Genomic DNA, 18,332 nt, shown 5'->3' on the forward strand with positions numbered 1-18,332 from the left:
ACACACTGACATTCTGGCTCTTCTCTCAAGCTTCGGGCTTGGTAGGTACTAGATCTGCCTTTCAAGTTATGACAGAGAATAGTTTTACCAATGATTTCCCTGTATGACACAGATCCACATGGGGTCCCTGGGGGGACAGGTGGCTGTTATTCATTTGGTGAATAAAGTATCCAAGCTCTTTCATCTAGTGGCCCTATTGCCCCCTAGGACATCATTATAACCTACATTCATCTTATGGAAGGAGAAAGAGAACACTGGGAACCCAGTTCACATGAGGAAGAGCTCAGGAGTTACACACTCTTCCACTCACAGGCCATTGGTGGAAACCTAGATGACCCACCTGCCTCAGTGCAGGCTGGGGAATGTAGTTTCCATCTGGTCAGCCTTCTCAGCACAATCCCTTACGGTGGAAAGGGGAGAACTGGTTTGAGAGACGCTAGTTTTATCCACAGTGTATCTTTTTTATACAGCATAGAGATAATTTTTAAATTCTAGTCTGTTGTTTTCTGCCTTTTAATATATAAATTTAAGTCCATGTATATTTCTTGTGATTATTGATATATTTCTTCTAATTTCCGAATTTCTTTTTGTGTTTCCTCTCTAGCAACTCTTCTCCTTTATTATTATTTTTAATTCTTTTTGGACATTTTTGTGGATTGATCCAGTTTCTTGATGTCCCATGCACCCCAATATATCATTTTTTTTTCCTGCTGCTGGTTTAGAAGCTAAAGATCCTTCCTTCCTTCCTTCCTTCCTTCCTTCTTTCCTTCCTTCCTTCCTCCCTCCCTCCCTCCCCCGCCCCATCTTTTGCAGTTACTGTTGAAATTTTCACATACTTATTTCAATATTCTCTTACAAAGTATAAAGCTATTTAATGTCTCTTTCATTTTAACCAACAAAACCAGACCATACATGATTTAATGGCTCAATGAAATCCCCCCTCCCATAAAAAAAATCTTCCTTGTTATTGTTGTTTCAATTCCTTTTTAAGTGTAATTTATTTGGTCCTGTAGCTAATGTAAAAGATGCACAAAATTTGGGGATAACTTGACTGTGACTTCTCTTTTGTCTGTATTGTGTTGAGTCTCATCTTTTTCTGCCTTTGTGGATGTTTTGGTTAAAAAGTATAAGAGGCTGCCTAGCCAGATGCAGGAAACCTCATTTCTCCCTGAAGCATATAGGGTTTTTTTTTTTTAATCTTTTCTAGTTTATCTGTTGAATATCCTGCCTTGCTTCTGTAGAACCTCTGAAAGATTTCTCTCTTTAGATTCATGCATAAATTAAAAATAACTGTCGTGGTCACTCCTCAAGCATGATGGTACTATTGCATGTTTATGTGTGCTTTGCACAGCAAGCTCAGGTCCATCATCACACAGTGTGGCCAGCTTCTGAGAGGCAGGCGCTCAACCAGCCAGCCTGAAGCACCAGGAGAAATGTCTGGCTTTCCAAATATGGCTTATGGAAAATCATTGCTGCCAATATCACCAGCCGACTTTTATTTCTATGTACTTACAAATTTGTCCCAAGTTTGGTGGTATGTTATATATTCATTTATTCACTTTCTAAATTAAAGTCTGTCTTGAAAACCTACTCTGTGCTACTCACTGTGTACCATATATTAGAGATAGAGATATAAAACTGTATTTTAATTTACTGTAAATGTCAATGTGAATTATTTGGTTGTTTTCGTTTTCTTTCATAATCTCCTGCAGTGTTCTTGGGAATGGAAATTGCTATAGCCTTTTTGAAGGACACCCAGCAAAAATCTATCAAAATTTAAAATGTAGATATCTCTTGACCTAGCAGTTCTACTTCTACGAACTAATCTTATAGAAAAAAAAAAATCATATATTTCAAAGTATAGGTATCACAGCTTTGCTTTCAGTAATGAAAAACTGGAAACTACATAAAATAATATTAATCACAACAAGAACAATAGTTAACACTTCCACATCTGGTTAAGATGTTTTCCATGGATAGTATCTCCTTGAATTCTCACAGTAATCCCAAGGAGGAGGTTCTTCTATTATTTCTATTTTTATAGATAAGGAAGGTCAGGCATTGAGAGTTGAAGTAACAAGTTCACAAAGCTAGTGAAGGGTGTGGAGGGCTGAGCCCTCCAAAGGGGATCAGTTTTTAATAAATGATTGAACACCCCTGCAATGGGCTAACCACACTGGTTGGAAAGAATGGGGGTCTAGCTCTATTTAGATATATTCAATTATGTATTAATTGGGGAAAACCAGATTATAAAATAACACATGAGCTATGACTCTTTGTTTGTACAAAAACATGTGTAGAAAATATATTCTGCAAGGATCTGCATCAGGCTATCACTGTGTTTATCTTGGGGCAGTGGGATTTGGGAGATGTTTTTACTTTATACATTATCCACTTCTGCATTATTTGTATTTTCATCAGAGAGCCAGCTTTATTTTTACAACTAAAGATAAATTTAAACAGCTGAAGACCACTTAGGGTGAATCAGAGTTCTTCTCACCAAACTCACACGTGCAACCTTGGCACTGTTGACTCTGGGGCCAGTAGTGGGGGGCTGTCTGTGCATTGTAGGATATTTCATAGCATCCCTTGCCTCTACCCATTAGGTGTCAGTACACCCCTCCAACAAGGTGTGGCAACCAGAAATGTCTCCAGACTTTGCCAGATGTCCCCTGGGGGGTAGAATGCCCCTAGCTGAGAACCCCTGAGATAGATGCTGGCCTATCTGTTTGTGGTTCTCTCTCTTCTAAGGTTCGTAATGAAGATTGTCTCTCTCTATCTGAGGACCTTTCACACTTCATAAGTCCTTCAAGTGGAATTCAGAATCCTCTAAACCAGAGCAGACAAATCTTGTTTTTCTCTTTCTATTCAATTTAACTAACAACTATTGACCTGCCGCCAGATAGTCAACAGGCCCCAGATCTCTGTATTTTGAGCTCTGTACCTCTTTCTGAATCTAGGAGGGGGGCGCTGATTTTTCTTTTATTAGCAACTTCCTCAAAGTAGGGGGTTCCGATGCTTAACAAGTTTTATTAAGAAGACAGCTATTAAATATTCAAAATATATAGACTGTTCCTGTGGAGAATATAATTATACAGTAAATTAGCTGATGTCCAGTATGTTGCCTTTTAAGCACATCTTTGATGTTTCCAGTACTTACATAAGCCTGTTTATTAAGAGTCTTCAACTGTGTATAAAACCAGAGCGGTCAAAAGTAATGGTGTCTGCTGAAGGATTCTTTATCATATGAATTTACCTTTAGTCATCTATTATTTATTTCAGCTATTTTATATGCCATTATAATAAATATTATGACAGAGAAAGCTTTTATGCTTCAACTTATTGTAGTACTCTTTACTTGCCTGCAATCCTTCAGGAAAATGTAACTGTGCTTTACCTATAGTTAACGTAAATCATCACTTACATTAGAATGAAAAATTCACTATGAAAAAAGGCTCTTTCTTCAATAGGAAGGCATAAATGCACAATCATGTTGACTGCCAGACTCCCATGCCATTCGCTGTCCTTCCTTAAACTGTTTTTAAGCTGCAAAGTGAATACATTGCATAGAGGGAAATTGGAAGGTTTTTGAATATTTTCACTCTCTTGTTAGTTTCTGGCAAGATAAGCGTTTTTTATCCAGAGTGCAAAATATTGCCAATTACTGTCTAAGCATTTTTAATAGTTTTGCTTTACGTGGCATGTAACTCATATAACAAATTAAATAAGCTGTTATCCGGTGAAATTTCTCCTTGAATCAGCCTCACAATTACCTGTAGATATTGATACAGTTATTTTATAAATTGAGTTCCAGCAAGGCAAGGCAAAAATTTTGACCTGTATATAATGAAGAAAGAGATGTCATGATTTTCTTATTAGGAGTGTTTGTGTATTTTTAGTGGGGAGGGCGTGGTTGGGGGCCGCTCGTGGGGGCCCAGGAGTGAGGGTTGATCTGAAAGTTAGGAATGACAAACTCAGCCCCTATCCTTCAAGGCTTTAAGAAAAATCCTAGGCTTTGCTTAGAATCGTTTTTGGTTTGGTTCCCTATTTTGAACTGTGGAATCTTCTTTAAGAGCGGTTTTCTTGTTAAATGCACAATGGTATACAGACTGGTACAAATGTGCAGAGCTGGAGAAAGACTCTCAAACTCTCCTTTTTCCCTGAGTGCCCTATCGGAAAGAGCAATTATCAGTGTATCTTTTTAATCTTTAGGCTTGGCCAAGATTGGGCAAATTCTCCGTCAGACTTACTCAGGATACTGATTTGGGTTGTTCGCTGAGAGGTACTGAGTTGAAAGTAGATACAAGTATCTATCCACTCCTGCATTACCTGGAGAAGATGCTGCCATCCATTGCCACCATTAACATCACTTAAATAATACGGGAGAAATTAGTGTTATGAGGTTCCGCATAGGATATTGATGAATTATTAAACCAGTTTAGTTAGGTCTGTATTGTAGTTCAGTGAGTAATATCATGTCAATAATATGCTCAGCGCCAGTGTCTCTTGCTGTTGTAAATGTGACAACTCCTATTTAAGGTTTCAGAACATAATATCAGGACTGAGAGTATGTAAAGTGAAAGGGTGAGAGGCATCAGCATAATGCAATTAAGGCCCATTGGATTAGAATTTGCAGGATGCCATTAGCAATAAGCTCTGAATGTAGATTATTGCCTGGGTTACATTTTCTCTTTCAGCAATAGGCTTCTCTTGTAAATTCTAAATGTATAAAATAAATATAATATAAAATAGACACAAATAAGAATATATAGATGATGTTAATTTCTTTATAGCTTCTTGGTGTTATATGTTGAAAATTATGACAACAGGGGTCCAGCGTAGCGTGGATTCCAGTGAAGACATGAGCTTTGCAACCGGCCACATCTCACTTGGAAACCTGGATCTGTGTCTTACTGGCTGTGCCATTTTAAACTGTATCAGCCTCTGTTTTCTAGTCTGTAAAATGGGGGAAATGATATATACTTCAAAAGATTTTTCATGTTACTATTAAATGAAAAATAAATGCCAAGAATATCCTAGGTACTCATTATTTTTTTGGCTTTTATTGTCAATAAATATATGTAGTAAATGAGAGCTTCTTTTAGGGAAACCCAGCAATGAACTCCTCTATAAGAGAAGGGTAGGCACACACCCATCAAAGCCGCATAGATTGGCACCTTCAAGTGAGAACACACAAGAGCTAATTCCCCTTAAACAGCATATCTTGCACCTGCAGCTGCATGTGCTGAGTCCCCACAGCTGAAAGAGAATTTCCTCTGAGTGTGTGGGAGGCTGGGCCCCCTGTGCCCATTGAGTGCATCTGGGTTTCTCCATCCTGCCACAGTTTCTCCAGCAACAGTACTAGTGGGCTCCTCTTTTTGACCAACTCAGAGATGGTGCTTTCAACACAGCAAAGAGCTGCTCTGCCCTGCTGCTGGACTAGGTTTGTGTTGAAAGTGTGTACTGGGGATTCTTTGGTTAAGCTGAGTGGAGGAAGCAAGTCTCCTGCATTTTGAAGATGAGAGTATTTTGAAGTATACCTTTATGAGGCATTTACGGATCTGGTGGTTTTCTCTTGGATTGGCATTGCTGTGAGGGCCTCTGACAGGCAGAAGGATTGATGGGTGAGAAGACACGTGGGTTGCATGAGCATTGTGGAATATAAGAATAGGGATTAAAATCATGGGTTGGTGTAAATCATGGCTCTGCCAGGTTATCTGGGTGAAGTTGTGCAAAAGCTTTTTGAACTTAAGTTTCTCCGTCTGTGAAATGGGTAGGTGATAATAACTTGCCTCCATAGGGTTGCTGTAGGGATAGATGGTGCTGTGGGGTAGGGACTCATATGGCCAAAGTTCTGAGATTGCGCATTGGCCAGTTATGCCCCATCCAGCCCTATCAGTGAAGAGTGAAGCACTTTGGTGCAGATGATGATGATGGTGGTGGTGGTGGTGATGCTGGTGGTGATGGTATTGATGCTATTAGTGATGGTGTTGATGACAATGGTAAAAACAACAACAAAAAACAATCACAATAATGATATTCATTGTTAACAAGTATAGACTATTTATCAAGTGTCAGGCACTATTGCAAGTGCTTTACATATATTACCTCATTTCCTAGTGAGGCAGGTCCTATTATTTATTTCCATTTTACAGAAGAGAAAACTGAATGCACAAATAGGAGAAGTAACTCACCTAGCTGGTAAGTGCTGGATCTTGGATTCAGACTCAGGTAGTCCAGCTTGAGTCCACGGCCTTAATCACAACCTGTTGGTTCAAAACACTCACTGAGTTTGGGAACTGGGGTCCCATGGCCTCATGGGGATTCCATGAGCCTTCTTCCTCCTGCTCCGGGGTCATGTGTTATACTCAATTACAGAGTTGCTATTCAAACTTTCTCTGAGCTACTTATGTTAATTTTATGAAATAAAGAAGGGAGACCACAATTACTAATATGCTTTGTTATTGAAAAACACTGGGCATCATGTTTTAGCAGTGGCCTTCTACATAAAGATAATAATAGTTATTATTTATGTGCCTCATACCTTATATACATAATATCTAATCTTTACTCTAACCACGCAAGTCAAATGCCCGTTTTCAAATAAGTCAGCTAAGGCCTGGAGCATTCAAGTAGCTTTCCTGAAGTCACGCTGCCAGCAATGTGGTCGTGCTGGGATGTGGCTCCAGGTCAGCCTGGCTCTGCTGTCTCTGCTGTGGATGCCACTTCTCTGTTTAAATACTGCACAATCCCCATATGATTCCTTTGGTTTCAGGCGCTATCACGTCTGAGTCACACTTGTCTAATTTATAGTCATAAAATGGTAAGAGAGATTACTCTTGCATAACAACAGCAAGCCACCCCTTTGATGCTACATTTACAGACTCTTGAATCACTGAGACAGGTTTTGGACCTTAAGAAAGAATAGACCAAGAAGTCTTGGTCTATTGAGGGTGTCAGTGAACTGTGCCACCAGCACGTATCCCTGGATCCCAGGGAAATGGAAGAAGAAGAGTACGTGGGTTGCTTAATTCCTACGTCTTTCTGGCTGAGTTTGGAGTGTCGAGAGCAGGTGAGCTTCTCAGCTACTTAGAAGTTGCCTGATGCTTCATGTGTGGGATACCACCTGTGCGGTTCTGTTTTAAAATGGTGCTTACCAGCATCTGTATACATAATTTAAAATGAATTTACATTCTTATTTTGCCTGAGATGATAAGCTTGTATACTGGCGTGATTAGAGGAGAGAGTGAGGATTTGGGGAAGGGTTGAGAGAGGCATTTTATAGCATTTTAAGATTCAAAGTTCTTAGTATAGAGTTCTTTCTGTTAAAGCTAGGTGGATGGATGGTTGGATGGATGGATGGATGGATAGATGGATGAACGGATAGATAGGGAGGAAGGGAGGGGCATATGGAAGGCTAACAGTTTATTTTCGGGTAGTGGGGTTGTAGATCTTTTTTTTTTTGGTCCATATTCATCTGTCTTTTCTAAATTTTTCTCTAAGTAATGAAAGTATGAAGCAGGAAGTGGCCTGAAATAAGCCTGGAGAGGTAGACAGGGCAAAGTCATGGACTGTGTGTTAGTCATTAGTGTTCTTCGTTGTATGTATACATTTCCATTTCTCCTCTTTCTGGGCACATGGAGGGTTGCACCTTCTTGAAGCTAGGCACAGCCACATGACTTGCTCTGCCAATGAAATGTGAGCAGAAGCGACTTCTTTCATTGCTGAGTGGAAGCCTTTGAGATCCCATGTGCAATTCACTGCATTCTCTTCCCTGCACTGTAGAGGCTAGTGATGTTATGGAAGGTGGAGGCTCCAGCTCTCTGGGCCCCTGGCTAATCATGATGAACATGGCCCCACGAACTTGGGTTAGGCATGAAGTGTGGGTGTGTAATAATCCTTGGTTGTTTTAAAACAGTGAGGTCTGGGGGCTGTTCCTTACTGAAACACATCTTGATTGATACAGAGGTACCTGTGTGAGCCATGCTAAGGATTTTGGACTATATCTTGTTGACCATTCCAAACTACAAAGGGTTTTAAGCTGAGACTTTGTATATGTGTTTGTTTTGCCAATCCAGAGAGCAAACTCTTGCCAGACAGGCCTGATCTTTTCATGTTCTAGATGGCATTTGTTAATTTAACACTTCTGAATAACTTACTGATTCCTTAGTGGTGATGGAATTGTTCCGTATCATGACTGTGGTGATGGTTACGGGAATCAATACATGTGATAAAAATGTCATAGAATTATACAGAAAGATATTCCAAATAAAAAAAAATGAGTGCATCTCCCAAATCGTGAAATCCAAGTAATGTCTGAGGTCTAATGAATTGTATTGCGCCAATGTCGATTTTCTGGTCTTGATAATGTACTATACGTGGGTAAGATGTCACCATTGGGGGATACTGGGACATGGGTATATGGGCACTCTCTGTACTATTTTTGCCACTTCTTGTGAGTCTATAATTAGTTCCAAATCAAAGTTAACAATAACAACAAAACGTTAATGTGTTAAACCAAAAAAGTAAATTGTGGTCAGTCCCAGAACCACGGCCAGACTTGGCAGGAAAGCTCACATTGGTGGATCGAGTCTTTTGCCTCTCGCACAGTAAACATTTCTGTAACGTTGCTAAGTTTGTTAGGTAATCAGAAGAGCAAGCCCACTACAAACACATACACATACTCTAATTCTAAAAGCTGCATTTTCCCTTCACTGGACTTCCTGGACTACACACAGTTTCTCTGTATTTCCGAGGGTCAGTAGCAGAAACAGGAAACCTGTTACAGAAAGCAGCAGAATTACCTGAGTAATAGTGTGTGGACTTGAATCAGTGTCCCCAGGAGTCTAGTAACCCACAGCCTGTGGATTAGTCTGTTGAACTTTTTGATGGCTTGTGACCCCTTGTTCCCCCTGGATGTATATGTTCTGATTTTGTTCTTATTGGTAGTGGCAGCTCTGTGCTTTATTTTAAAGTGCAGGGGGAGGTGCAAAAGACAACTTACCCATTGTAAGTTACACATATAGAAGAATGTTCTGGCCCACTTGGCCATGCCATCATTTTCTTTGGAATGTTGCTTTGGGGTCACCATCTGGGAATGTTCTCCCTGTTTTATGGGGGGAATATATTTATGCATTTTTATAATATGTAGCCTGCATGTCCTTTGGGGTTTCTACAGGGGGTTTGACTGAGAGGAACAATGTCTTTACCACCCCTTCTCCAACAGAATGAATATCTGACTTTCCTCTTCTGATACATTCAAAGTTCTGTAAGATTCTATATAGGCAGTGAGGGTCATGTTCCCAGCAAAATGAGGCTGGGGCCAGAGGAGGCAAGATGAGGGGGGAAAGGCCACTTTATTTGCTAACTCTGAATGCCAAATCCGGTAGTTGAGTATTTATGAGGCATAAGAATCTATGGGGAATAAAAGTTAGCCATCGACAGACTTCCTACTCTGAAGAGATTTTAGCCATAAGATAAATACTAGTTAATCAAACAGAAAGCAAGTAGGGTTTTGCTCCTCATCTGGAGGCCCAAGCTGTCTATGCAGGGTCCAATATCACTCAAGTGCATTCACTTCTCCTGGTGGCAATTTCCTTCTCTATAGGATGAGGGGCGTGGCCTGGCCTTACTGTGGACCCTCCAGCTCTAATGTTCTCTGATCTTAGGAAACTCGAGCAACACCCATGTGTTGGCATTTTCCTCTTCTCCTGGATCATGTTAAATGCTTCTCCTCCTCCTTCCAAAATCTGCACGTTTCTGCATCTGCCACTGTTATCACAGACGTTTAAATCTGCATTGATCAACTTGCCTTTGCCACTGTTATGCTGTTGGGGTTTGGGGAAGTCATGTAATCGCTCTATACCCCTAAAACTGAACTCTGTCAGTAGACTTGACCTGGGTCCTCCAGGACCTAACAGCGATCTGGTCTGATGTGGTCTTCAGGGAGGACCCTTGGGTATCATTAACATCACTTCATCCCCCATGCAGCACTGTAGCCCACCCAAACCACCCTTTGTTGCAGAGTGGCATCAGGGAAAGAATTTGTCTCAACAGACATCTTGTCTCCTTCAAGTTACATTTATTAAATACCTTCCCTCTTCCAGGCAGGGTGTTAGACTTATGTTTACATTATCCTCACAGCCCTGTGAATAGATAATTAATACTCACCTTTTACAAATGAGGAAACTGAGGCTCAGAAATCTTCAATGGCCCAAAGTCAGTATGCTTCCCAGCTGCCTCTGCCTGATGTTTATTGCTCAAGGTTCGGGACTTGAGTTGGAGCCCAGGACTGAGGCAGCCAAGATAAACTGCGGCAGGGACACTGAGCATCTGAGCACAGTTTGTCTCCATCCCTGAAGAAGACAGTTCGAGTGGAGGATGCAGTGCTGTTTGCACCCCTTTCGTAGCATTAGAGGTATCATGTTATTCCCCCTGGTCTTACTTTTGCATCACCATCTAGACAAGAATTCCCAAGTTCACCGTTTGTTTTATGGGACTCTTCTTACCTGAACAGGCAGGTGACCTGGCATTCTTGGCTGCATGTCCTTTGGAGGAAATACATCTAAGTGATAGTATTTAATCTCACACTCTGAAGTCCAGCCAAACTTCACAGTTGGGAGCACCCCCTAAACACAAGGCAAGGCTGAAAGGCAACTCTGATGTTTCCAGAGTTGGGCCAGGAGGCTGTCCAGGGGAACATGATTGCTTCAAACCTTGACTGCTCCAGTCCTTCTAGTTTCTCTCCAGGAGGGAACTTGGGTTTTAGTTTCAGGCTGACTACATTCAGAAGTCAGTGCTTGCCACCCCCACTTGTTAGCTCTGTGAACTCTTATAAGATGCCACATTGTAAAATAGGAAAATATAACCCGTCTTTCAGTTGTTGTGAGGATGAAATGAGATGGTACTTGTAAACGCCCAGCCCGTGGTAGGTGCTGAATGGACAGTAGCCATTATTAGCATCATTATTATTATCCACCTATGCCCCACCTCTTTGTAGAGTTTTCTGGGTAACTAAACCAAGGAGATTGAGGTCAGTCATGATCCATTGGTATAAATGAGTTTTGCTTGCTTTTGTACTTTCTATAAATGAATTGTGTTTAATTTTTGCTGCAGGCTTGGTGGAATCATTCAAAACCTGGATGGCTTTTGTGAATAAAATGTTATCTACTGAATTCTTGCACGAGCCAGCCTTTGTCCTGGTGTTCACGTATCCTTATAGTTTTTTAGGACAAAGATTAAGAGGAGATATGTGAGCCTGAAGACCCTTTGGAGCCTCTTCTGTGTGCTGAGTGAAACAGCACAACCCCCAGCCTGTAGTTTTAGCAGAGTCCCAGCCTCACATCCTCCCTAAACTTGGCAGTAAAAGCCCTGTTCTTCCATTCATTCCGATGATTTATATTCTCTCTGGGCATCTAATATTAAACAGAGGAATTCCGACATGTTCCATAACACATTTACTGTAACTTGATACCATGAACTAAACTTGCTGTTATTTATCATTTCTTTTTATTTTCTCTCATTCCAGCATAAAGCCAAGGTAGAAGCAATGACCCTGGATCTTGCTGTGCTCCGTAGCGTGCAGCATTTTGCTCAAGCGTTCAAGGCCAAGAATGTGTGAGTGTTCCAGCAGAGGGTTATAGATCATAATATCTTGCTATTGTAATGTCTTTATCAGATGAACACAACTGGGAGAACGCAAGGCTGTTGTGTTGTCTTGGCGTCCAAACAGGAGGCTCATTTAAGGTTGGCCCTGTTAAGGTGTACCGTGTTTTCTTGACTCTGAGTCACCCTCATTATGGGATGTGTCATCAATCTCATAACAGCTTCCCAGAGAAAAAAGAAAAGATACTATTAAAGCACTAGCAAAAGTGGCTAATAAAGGCCAGCTGCTTGTAAGATGCATCCTGATTATAGACTTTTTACAATGCATCTCAGAATCAAGGAAAAGTATATTTTAATTGCATTCAGAAATAAGAAACCTCAGTTATCCCGTACTGCAAGGGGGCTCAGCATAAGGAGCATGAGCAAGTTCTACCGTTTCGCAAGCCTGCAATGATTGTATGTGGTGCGTGGATGTGGCTCCAAAAACATGGACTCACATCGTGAGAAACGTACTTCTTTTTTCATTCTTTTTCAGTCATTCAAAATGCCTGAAGGAGGAAGCCTTAGCTAGGGGCTGGCGAGTTTTTTGTCATCCCATGCTAACTTCTCTTTCTAACAGAGAGTGAGAAGGGCCCAAACCCAGAGCTGAGGGAAGCAATGGTGGCTAGCTCCATTTTAATTACAACGTTTTGTTTCCAAGTGTTTATTTTTACTGTTACCTCCAATTTAGGGCAGGCAATGCTGGTTTCTCATTTAACCTAACTGTTTAAATTTCATTTAAAAAATAACTGTATTTAATTTTTTTTCAGTGAGTTGATTTAAACATGAGGGTTAAGTTAATAATAGTACAGGATAATAATACAAGATAGTACAGGATAATAGTACAGGATAATAATAGCCAAGGATAAGATAGCTCCAAAAGTGGCATCAGAATGATGGAATTTGGAGAACGGTGATGGATGGCAAGCTGTCTCTGGGTGAGGCTCTGTTGGGAGTGTTGGTTTTATAGTAATCCAAGCAGATGATTGATGTACGGGGTACCTTACACCAGATATTCAGATGGTGCTATGTAGGTCTGACCCCATAATGCCGCGCAGTCCAGTCCCTCTTAAGTCTTCCGTAGTTTCTCACTCTGCTCTTTTAGAATGTTAAGAAGTCTGCTCTCTGGAGCCCTTTCTGGAGCAAGCAGGTGGCCTGAGCTCTTGATGTTGAAATATGGAGTCAATCTTCAGAGAGAGTTGTGCCATCCCCCTAAGTGCAGGCCGTGAGCTCGTAGGAACAATTGGATAACATCCCAGCCAGCCAGCAGACCTGGTGTGCACTACTGTAGGCACTCTATGCAGTGCTTGGTGGTTGGTAGCAGCTAGGCATTGCCAGAGTTCTCAGAAAACCTCGTCAGGGTACTACAGCAGTAGCTTTCAAGACATTTACTCTCGTATACCTTCCTCATTCATTTATCCACGTGTTTATTCACTAAATACACATTTAATGAGTGCTTCCAAAGACCCAGGCACCGTTCTAGGCTCTAGGAAGAGAGTGGTGGCCGTTGGAAGCCCAGTTAACCTCAAACAAGCCATAATCTCAGTTGTCAGCAAGCAGTGTCTTATTACTCATGGCTGACTCCTCAACCTAATATTTTTGTGGTTATTTGGGAGGGAATAATAATAACAATAACAACAATAGCAGCTCATTTATTGAGTGCTTATTATGGGCCACACACTAAGAACCCTTTGCATGCATGTTCTGATTTAATTCTGAAAGTAACCCTTTGGCGTAGGTGCTATCCTCTATTATACAGATAAGAAAAGTTAGACTAGAGAGGGTAAGTTAGTGATCTGAAGGCACGGGGCTGGGAAGCAGAGGGACTGAGATCCTGTGTGGTTAGTCACACAGGGTCCCCGCTTACCCACCATGCTGTTCTGTCTTTCATTCTAAATGTGATGGACACCGAGATCGGAGAAAGTGAGGGACTCTCTGCCAAGGGTCACTTGGCAGGTTGGTGGAACTGTAGGGTTTCCATCCTTTTCTGACTTTGTGCTCTCTCCTGACGCCATGCTGCTGTAGCAGGAGCTTGGCTGTGCCGCCTCTTGACGCTTCCTCAAGTTCTTGTGTCAGACCGCGCTAGAAGGGAGCAGTTCTGCTGAAGAGAACCCATGTTACATAACACGACTACCTTCCAAGTCTTAACAGGGCCATTCGTTTTAACCATTAAATAGTTTAGAAATCATCAAATTCAACTGCCTTTTGTAATCACCAAACCCAGACTCTTGGAGAACGCTATCACCCATTTTGCTCTAATCCTAGATTTTAAGCAAATGACTTTGAATTTTTATAACTTGTAGGTTGAGGAACAAGGGCGATTTTCCTTTTAGCAACCGTGTACCACAGACCTCTTTTTATATGTCTCTTGAGAGTACAGTATTTTACATGGCTTAGAGAAATATTGCGGTGGCAAAAATATGCATAAAAAAGCGAGTGATTTTACTTTTGAAATCCTGCCAAAGTGAAACCTCTCACGGATAGGCAGATGACAGTTTCGTACTTCCAGGTCTTTAGATTCTGAGAACTGTCAGAAGTGAATTTAAGTGCTGGTGACTGGGCTGCCAAAAAAACATGTGTAGCTCTCTTCTTATCATCACCTCCCATCTTTAGACATTAACATTTCCTTGTGTGTAAAACATAATGACAAATGAAAGAAAGGCTGCCAGTTCAGAACCAATCTCGTTTTGTGCTGTTGGACCGAAGAGAGGAAAAACCCTTCAATTGAAATTCCGTGTGGATGCCCGCATTTAATATTCCGTTTTAAAGCCTGTCTATGAGCATGCCAGAAGTATTATCAGTCTCCTTTTTCCTGTGCTTGTTCCCTGGATTCATGCTCCAGCTCCAGTGTGTTTCCCCACACTGGGATAGACAGCAATTGTATTGCCTGAGACTGAAAAAGGTGGAAACAGATGCTAAATGCAAACCCTGGTGGAAGATGCAGTTCATCATACTGCAGAGCTGCCTTCTACCAGGAGGAGAGTTGGATTCAGCCTCTTCTGGGACATCCTCTCTTTTGGGGGTTGGATTCGAGGGAGGGAGGCCATTTTAGAATAAGCACTGCTAATAATGATTATACAAAATAATAGCTGCCCCTCAGCTTTGTGTGTATTCTGTGCAAGGCAGTGTGCTAAGCACTTCCCCATGTATTCTCTCTTTAATTTCTTATCATAGCCCTAGGCATTAGTCATCTTTATCTCTAGTTTACAAATTAAACGGCTTCAGCCTTTCACAGAGAAGCTTAATCACCTTCCCAACTTCAGCAAGTAGTGGATCCAGAATTTGAACCCAAATCTGTCTGAATCCCAAACGACTAGTCTTTTCGTTACATCTCACACTTCAGTCATAGTTTTTGGCATCAATTTCTGTATTGGTGTGTATTGTTGAGGAACAGGTTACTTCAAAATTTAGTGACTTAAAACCATTTAAAACAATGAACCTTTCTGTTCTCTATTTCTCTCTGTTTAAATCAGGATTCAAATAAGGCCAATGCATTTTAATCTATAGGTTTTTTCCCTCAGTGTTTTTCTTTTTAAAAACTTTTTAATGCAAATATTTGTTTAAGGGACCAGGTTGTCCTCTAGAGTTTTCTGTAGTTTATACATCAATGCCTGCATCCCTGTGGCATCATTTAACATGTTCTTTTGTCTTCTAAGTTTCCTATGAAATGGTAGCTAAGTCTAGAAGCTTGATCATGTTTAATTTTTTGGCAGGAATACTTTGTAGGTGGTGGTGTCATCTTTCATCAGAAGGACATGTATGTCTGGTTGCTAAAGCCGGTTTTCTTAAGACTCAGCGCGCCCTGACCAGCCCATTCCTCTGCCCAGTCTCTCTTTGTCTGCTTACCCTCATTTTCATTCATTTATTCTGTTATTCTCCACTCACTCTTCTGGGTGGTCAGTCCAGGAAGCCTGAGCCTGCCTCCAGACAGTTCTCCCCAGAGTTAGTGGTGGTGGTGGTCGGCCAGTGTGTCTCAGGTCGAATTATTTTGGGCATTACTGGAAAGTTCCACCAAAGCCTGTGGTAAGTCCCAACCAAACTGAGTTTGGCGGGATGTTTTTGTTGAAACTGCGATCCTGGGGAGCAGCCAGACTCCACACTGCCTGGCAGGCGGAGGCGCCCACCAGAGTGTGAAGAGCTGGCGCACTACTAATCCTTCAGACCAGATATTGGCATTTTCTATACGGGCTCTCAAACAATAGTCCATTGTTTGTAGTGCTTTTGCACATTTTCACCCCTAGTTCTAGCTCCTGAGTTTACTGAAAAGCACACATTTTGAACAGGGCCTGGAACAGCTCGACAGCTCTTAGAACTGGGAACTCCATGAATATTTTTTTCTTTTTCAGATAATGTTTTATAGTTTGAGTTCCATATGCCCCTGAAATAATGGATACCTGGATTCCAATCTTGAAAGTTTTGAAGTTGGTGAAGGCACATAGTATAGGAAATTCATTGTTTGGATCCCAGTTACCAGTCACCTCATATTGACCACGGGCTTTGATTCATCATGGGAATTAATTGAAATTTATAGTAAGTTCATATTAGAATAATATATGCAATTCTAAAGGTTTCTAGAACTTCATTTTTGATCATGGATTTCTACTTTCTCTTCTCAACTTTCTGTTGCCAGCATAATTTAAAGAAATTAGGGTTTATTTCACTTAAAAATAATATGATAGTGATGTTAAAAAAAAAAGGGTTAAAAGAACAGTTTTCTATCCCCTCTTTATGTCTAAACATCTGAGGGGGAAAGTCTTTAACAAAGTTATTTATTTTCACTTTTTACTAAATTACTTTCAGAACTTGAATCTACTAATCCCGGATATAATATTCTTGGATTCTTATTCCAAATTTTGCTGTCTCAGATCCTTCTATGGAAGTGAGTGGGCTATAAATTATAAGTAACCAAATTTTGAAAGATAAATTACCCTGAAGATCAATGTGTAAATTACAGCTTAATCTTTCTTTTTCTCCTCAGCTCAATTTTGGGAATAGTATTTTAGCCAACGTATCTGCATTGCTCTTTGCTCAACATGAGAAATCCATTTCTGGTTTGCTTAACAGAGGATCATGTTGCTTAGCTTTTCTACACAGTAAGAAAACTAAAAGAAAAGAAAAACAGAGAGGCAGATTTTAGCTGTGATGAACTCTCTAAATCTAGATATTAATTATGACGTTTTCAGGAAAATTTTAAAACATCTACAAGTTAATTTTTTCCCATCCCATAAGTTTTCCATATTAAGGTATTAAAAAATCATATTGTGAAACATTTAATATATCTAGAAATATCAAGGAAGAACACTTCCTTCATAAGTAAATTTTTTGCCTTCTGAAACAACTCTTTAGGCATCAGATCTTTTTATATGATTCTTTAAAAAATATTTCTCAAATAGATTATATACTGTCATCCTTTATTAAACAAAAATACTAACTCAAAGTAGTACGGTGTAGTGCAGGGGTCAGCAAACTTTTTTGTAAAGGTCCAAAGAGTAAATATTTTAGACTTTTCAGGCCATAAGATCTCTGTTGCAACTACCCAACTCTGCCTTTGTAGCACGAAAGCAGCGTGGACAATATTTAAATGGATGAGGATGACTGTGTTCCAATAAAACTTTATTTACAAAAACAGGAGATAGGCAGGATTTGCTCAAGGGCCATAGTGTGCCAACCCCTGGTGAAGTGGAAAGAAAACAGGTTTTTTGGGATCAACTGAAGTTAGATTTAAATCTCAGCTTTACTGCTTACTAGCTGTGTGGCCTTGGGCAAACTCCTGGCATCTCTGGGCCTCACTTTTCAGATCTATATAAAGTAGGTTATCACATATGCTTTTCAGGGTTGTTGAGGAGAATAGCCGTAATGCATGAAATAACCAGACACATCTCAGTGCACTGGGCCTGTGACTGTTATTAATATATATTTGTTTCTTATCTTGATCCTAAAATGATTTGAGAGGTTTTTAAGAATACATACATATGATAAAATAGAAACAAGAAATCTACTTAAGGAAAGGGGATGAAAGTGGACTAGTAAGATGTGATTATAGAGGAAGCGTGGATTTCCCAAGGTCTTTCACAGTCATTAAAAATTGGGCCTAAAACTGAGCTTTGAGATTCCTGGCAATTGGGAGAAGAGGGGAGATGAGCTTCACATTGCTTACAAGCTATAAGCATGATAAGAACCAAGCAGAAATCACTATCCGTATAGTGATGCTCCACTGAGGATCACAGAGTACTTATTACTCTACTGAGTATTTTTTTTCCCTGCTCAGTGTTACTCGTTACAAGGCCAAGGACTTGAGGGATATTTCACAGTTCTCTTTCAGAGTAAATGGCTAGACTCTCTTTTCTTTGCCATTCCTACATCTGTTTCCCTTGGCCTCAGGCAGCTTTTCCAGATGACCAGAGTTGCCTTAAAGCAACCTGCTTTGGATAAGTGAGGTACAATGGGACATACTAAAAATAATTAACCTGTGTATTCCTGGAGACCAAAGTACTCCATGTGCCTTCTTTCTCCCCTTCTTTTTTTTTTTTTTTAATTAAAATTTTTCTTTTGCATTTACCTCATTATTTAATCAGTGCTTATGACAGTGCCAGGAACTGGGCTAGACATTGGAATTAAACCATTTGCCATCTCACTTCTCCTTTGCCTTTTCTCTCTCTTACAATAGTCATGAAGCTTAAGGACTTTTT

The 18,332-nt window shown here is 40.4% G+C and overlaps 1 protein-coding gene across 6 annotated transcripts in view; it reads left to right on the forward strand.

Annotated features, from left to right (window-relative positions):
• Positions 1–18,332, forward strand: part of WWOX (WW domain containing oxidoreductase) — a 739,856-nt gene that overhangs the window by 230,018 nt on the left and 491,506 nt on the right. For all 6 annotated transcript variants that reach the window (XM_058528338.1, XM_058528335.1, XM_058528337.1 and 3 more), the window contains exon 6: positions 11,528–11,616. In XM_058528338.1, coding sequence (XP_058384321.1) covers positions 11,528–11,616 — 89 coding nt within the window. The remainder of the gene's footprint in view (positions 1–11,527; positions 11,617–18,332) is intronic.

Source organism: Diceros bicornis, chromosome 32 (genome assembly GCF_020826845.1).
Source record: "Diceros bicornis minor isolate mBicDic1 chromosome 32, mDicBic1.mat.cur, whole genome shotgun sequence".
In the NCBI taxonomy this organism is placed as follows: domain Eukaryota; kingdom Metazoa; phylum Chordata; class Mammalia; order Perissodactyla; family Rhinocerotidae; genus Diceros; species Diceros bicornis.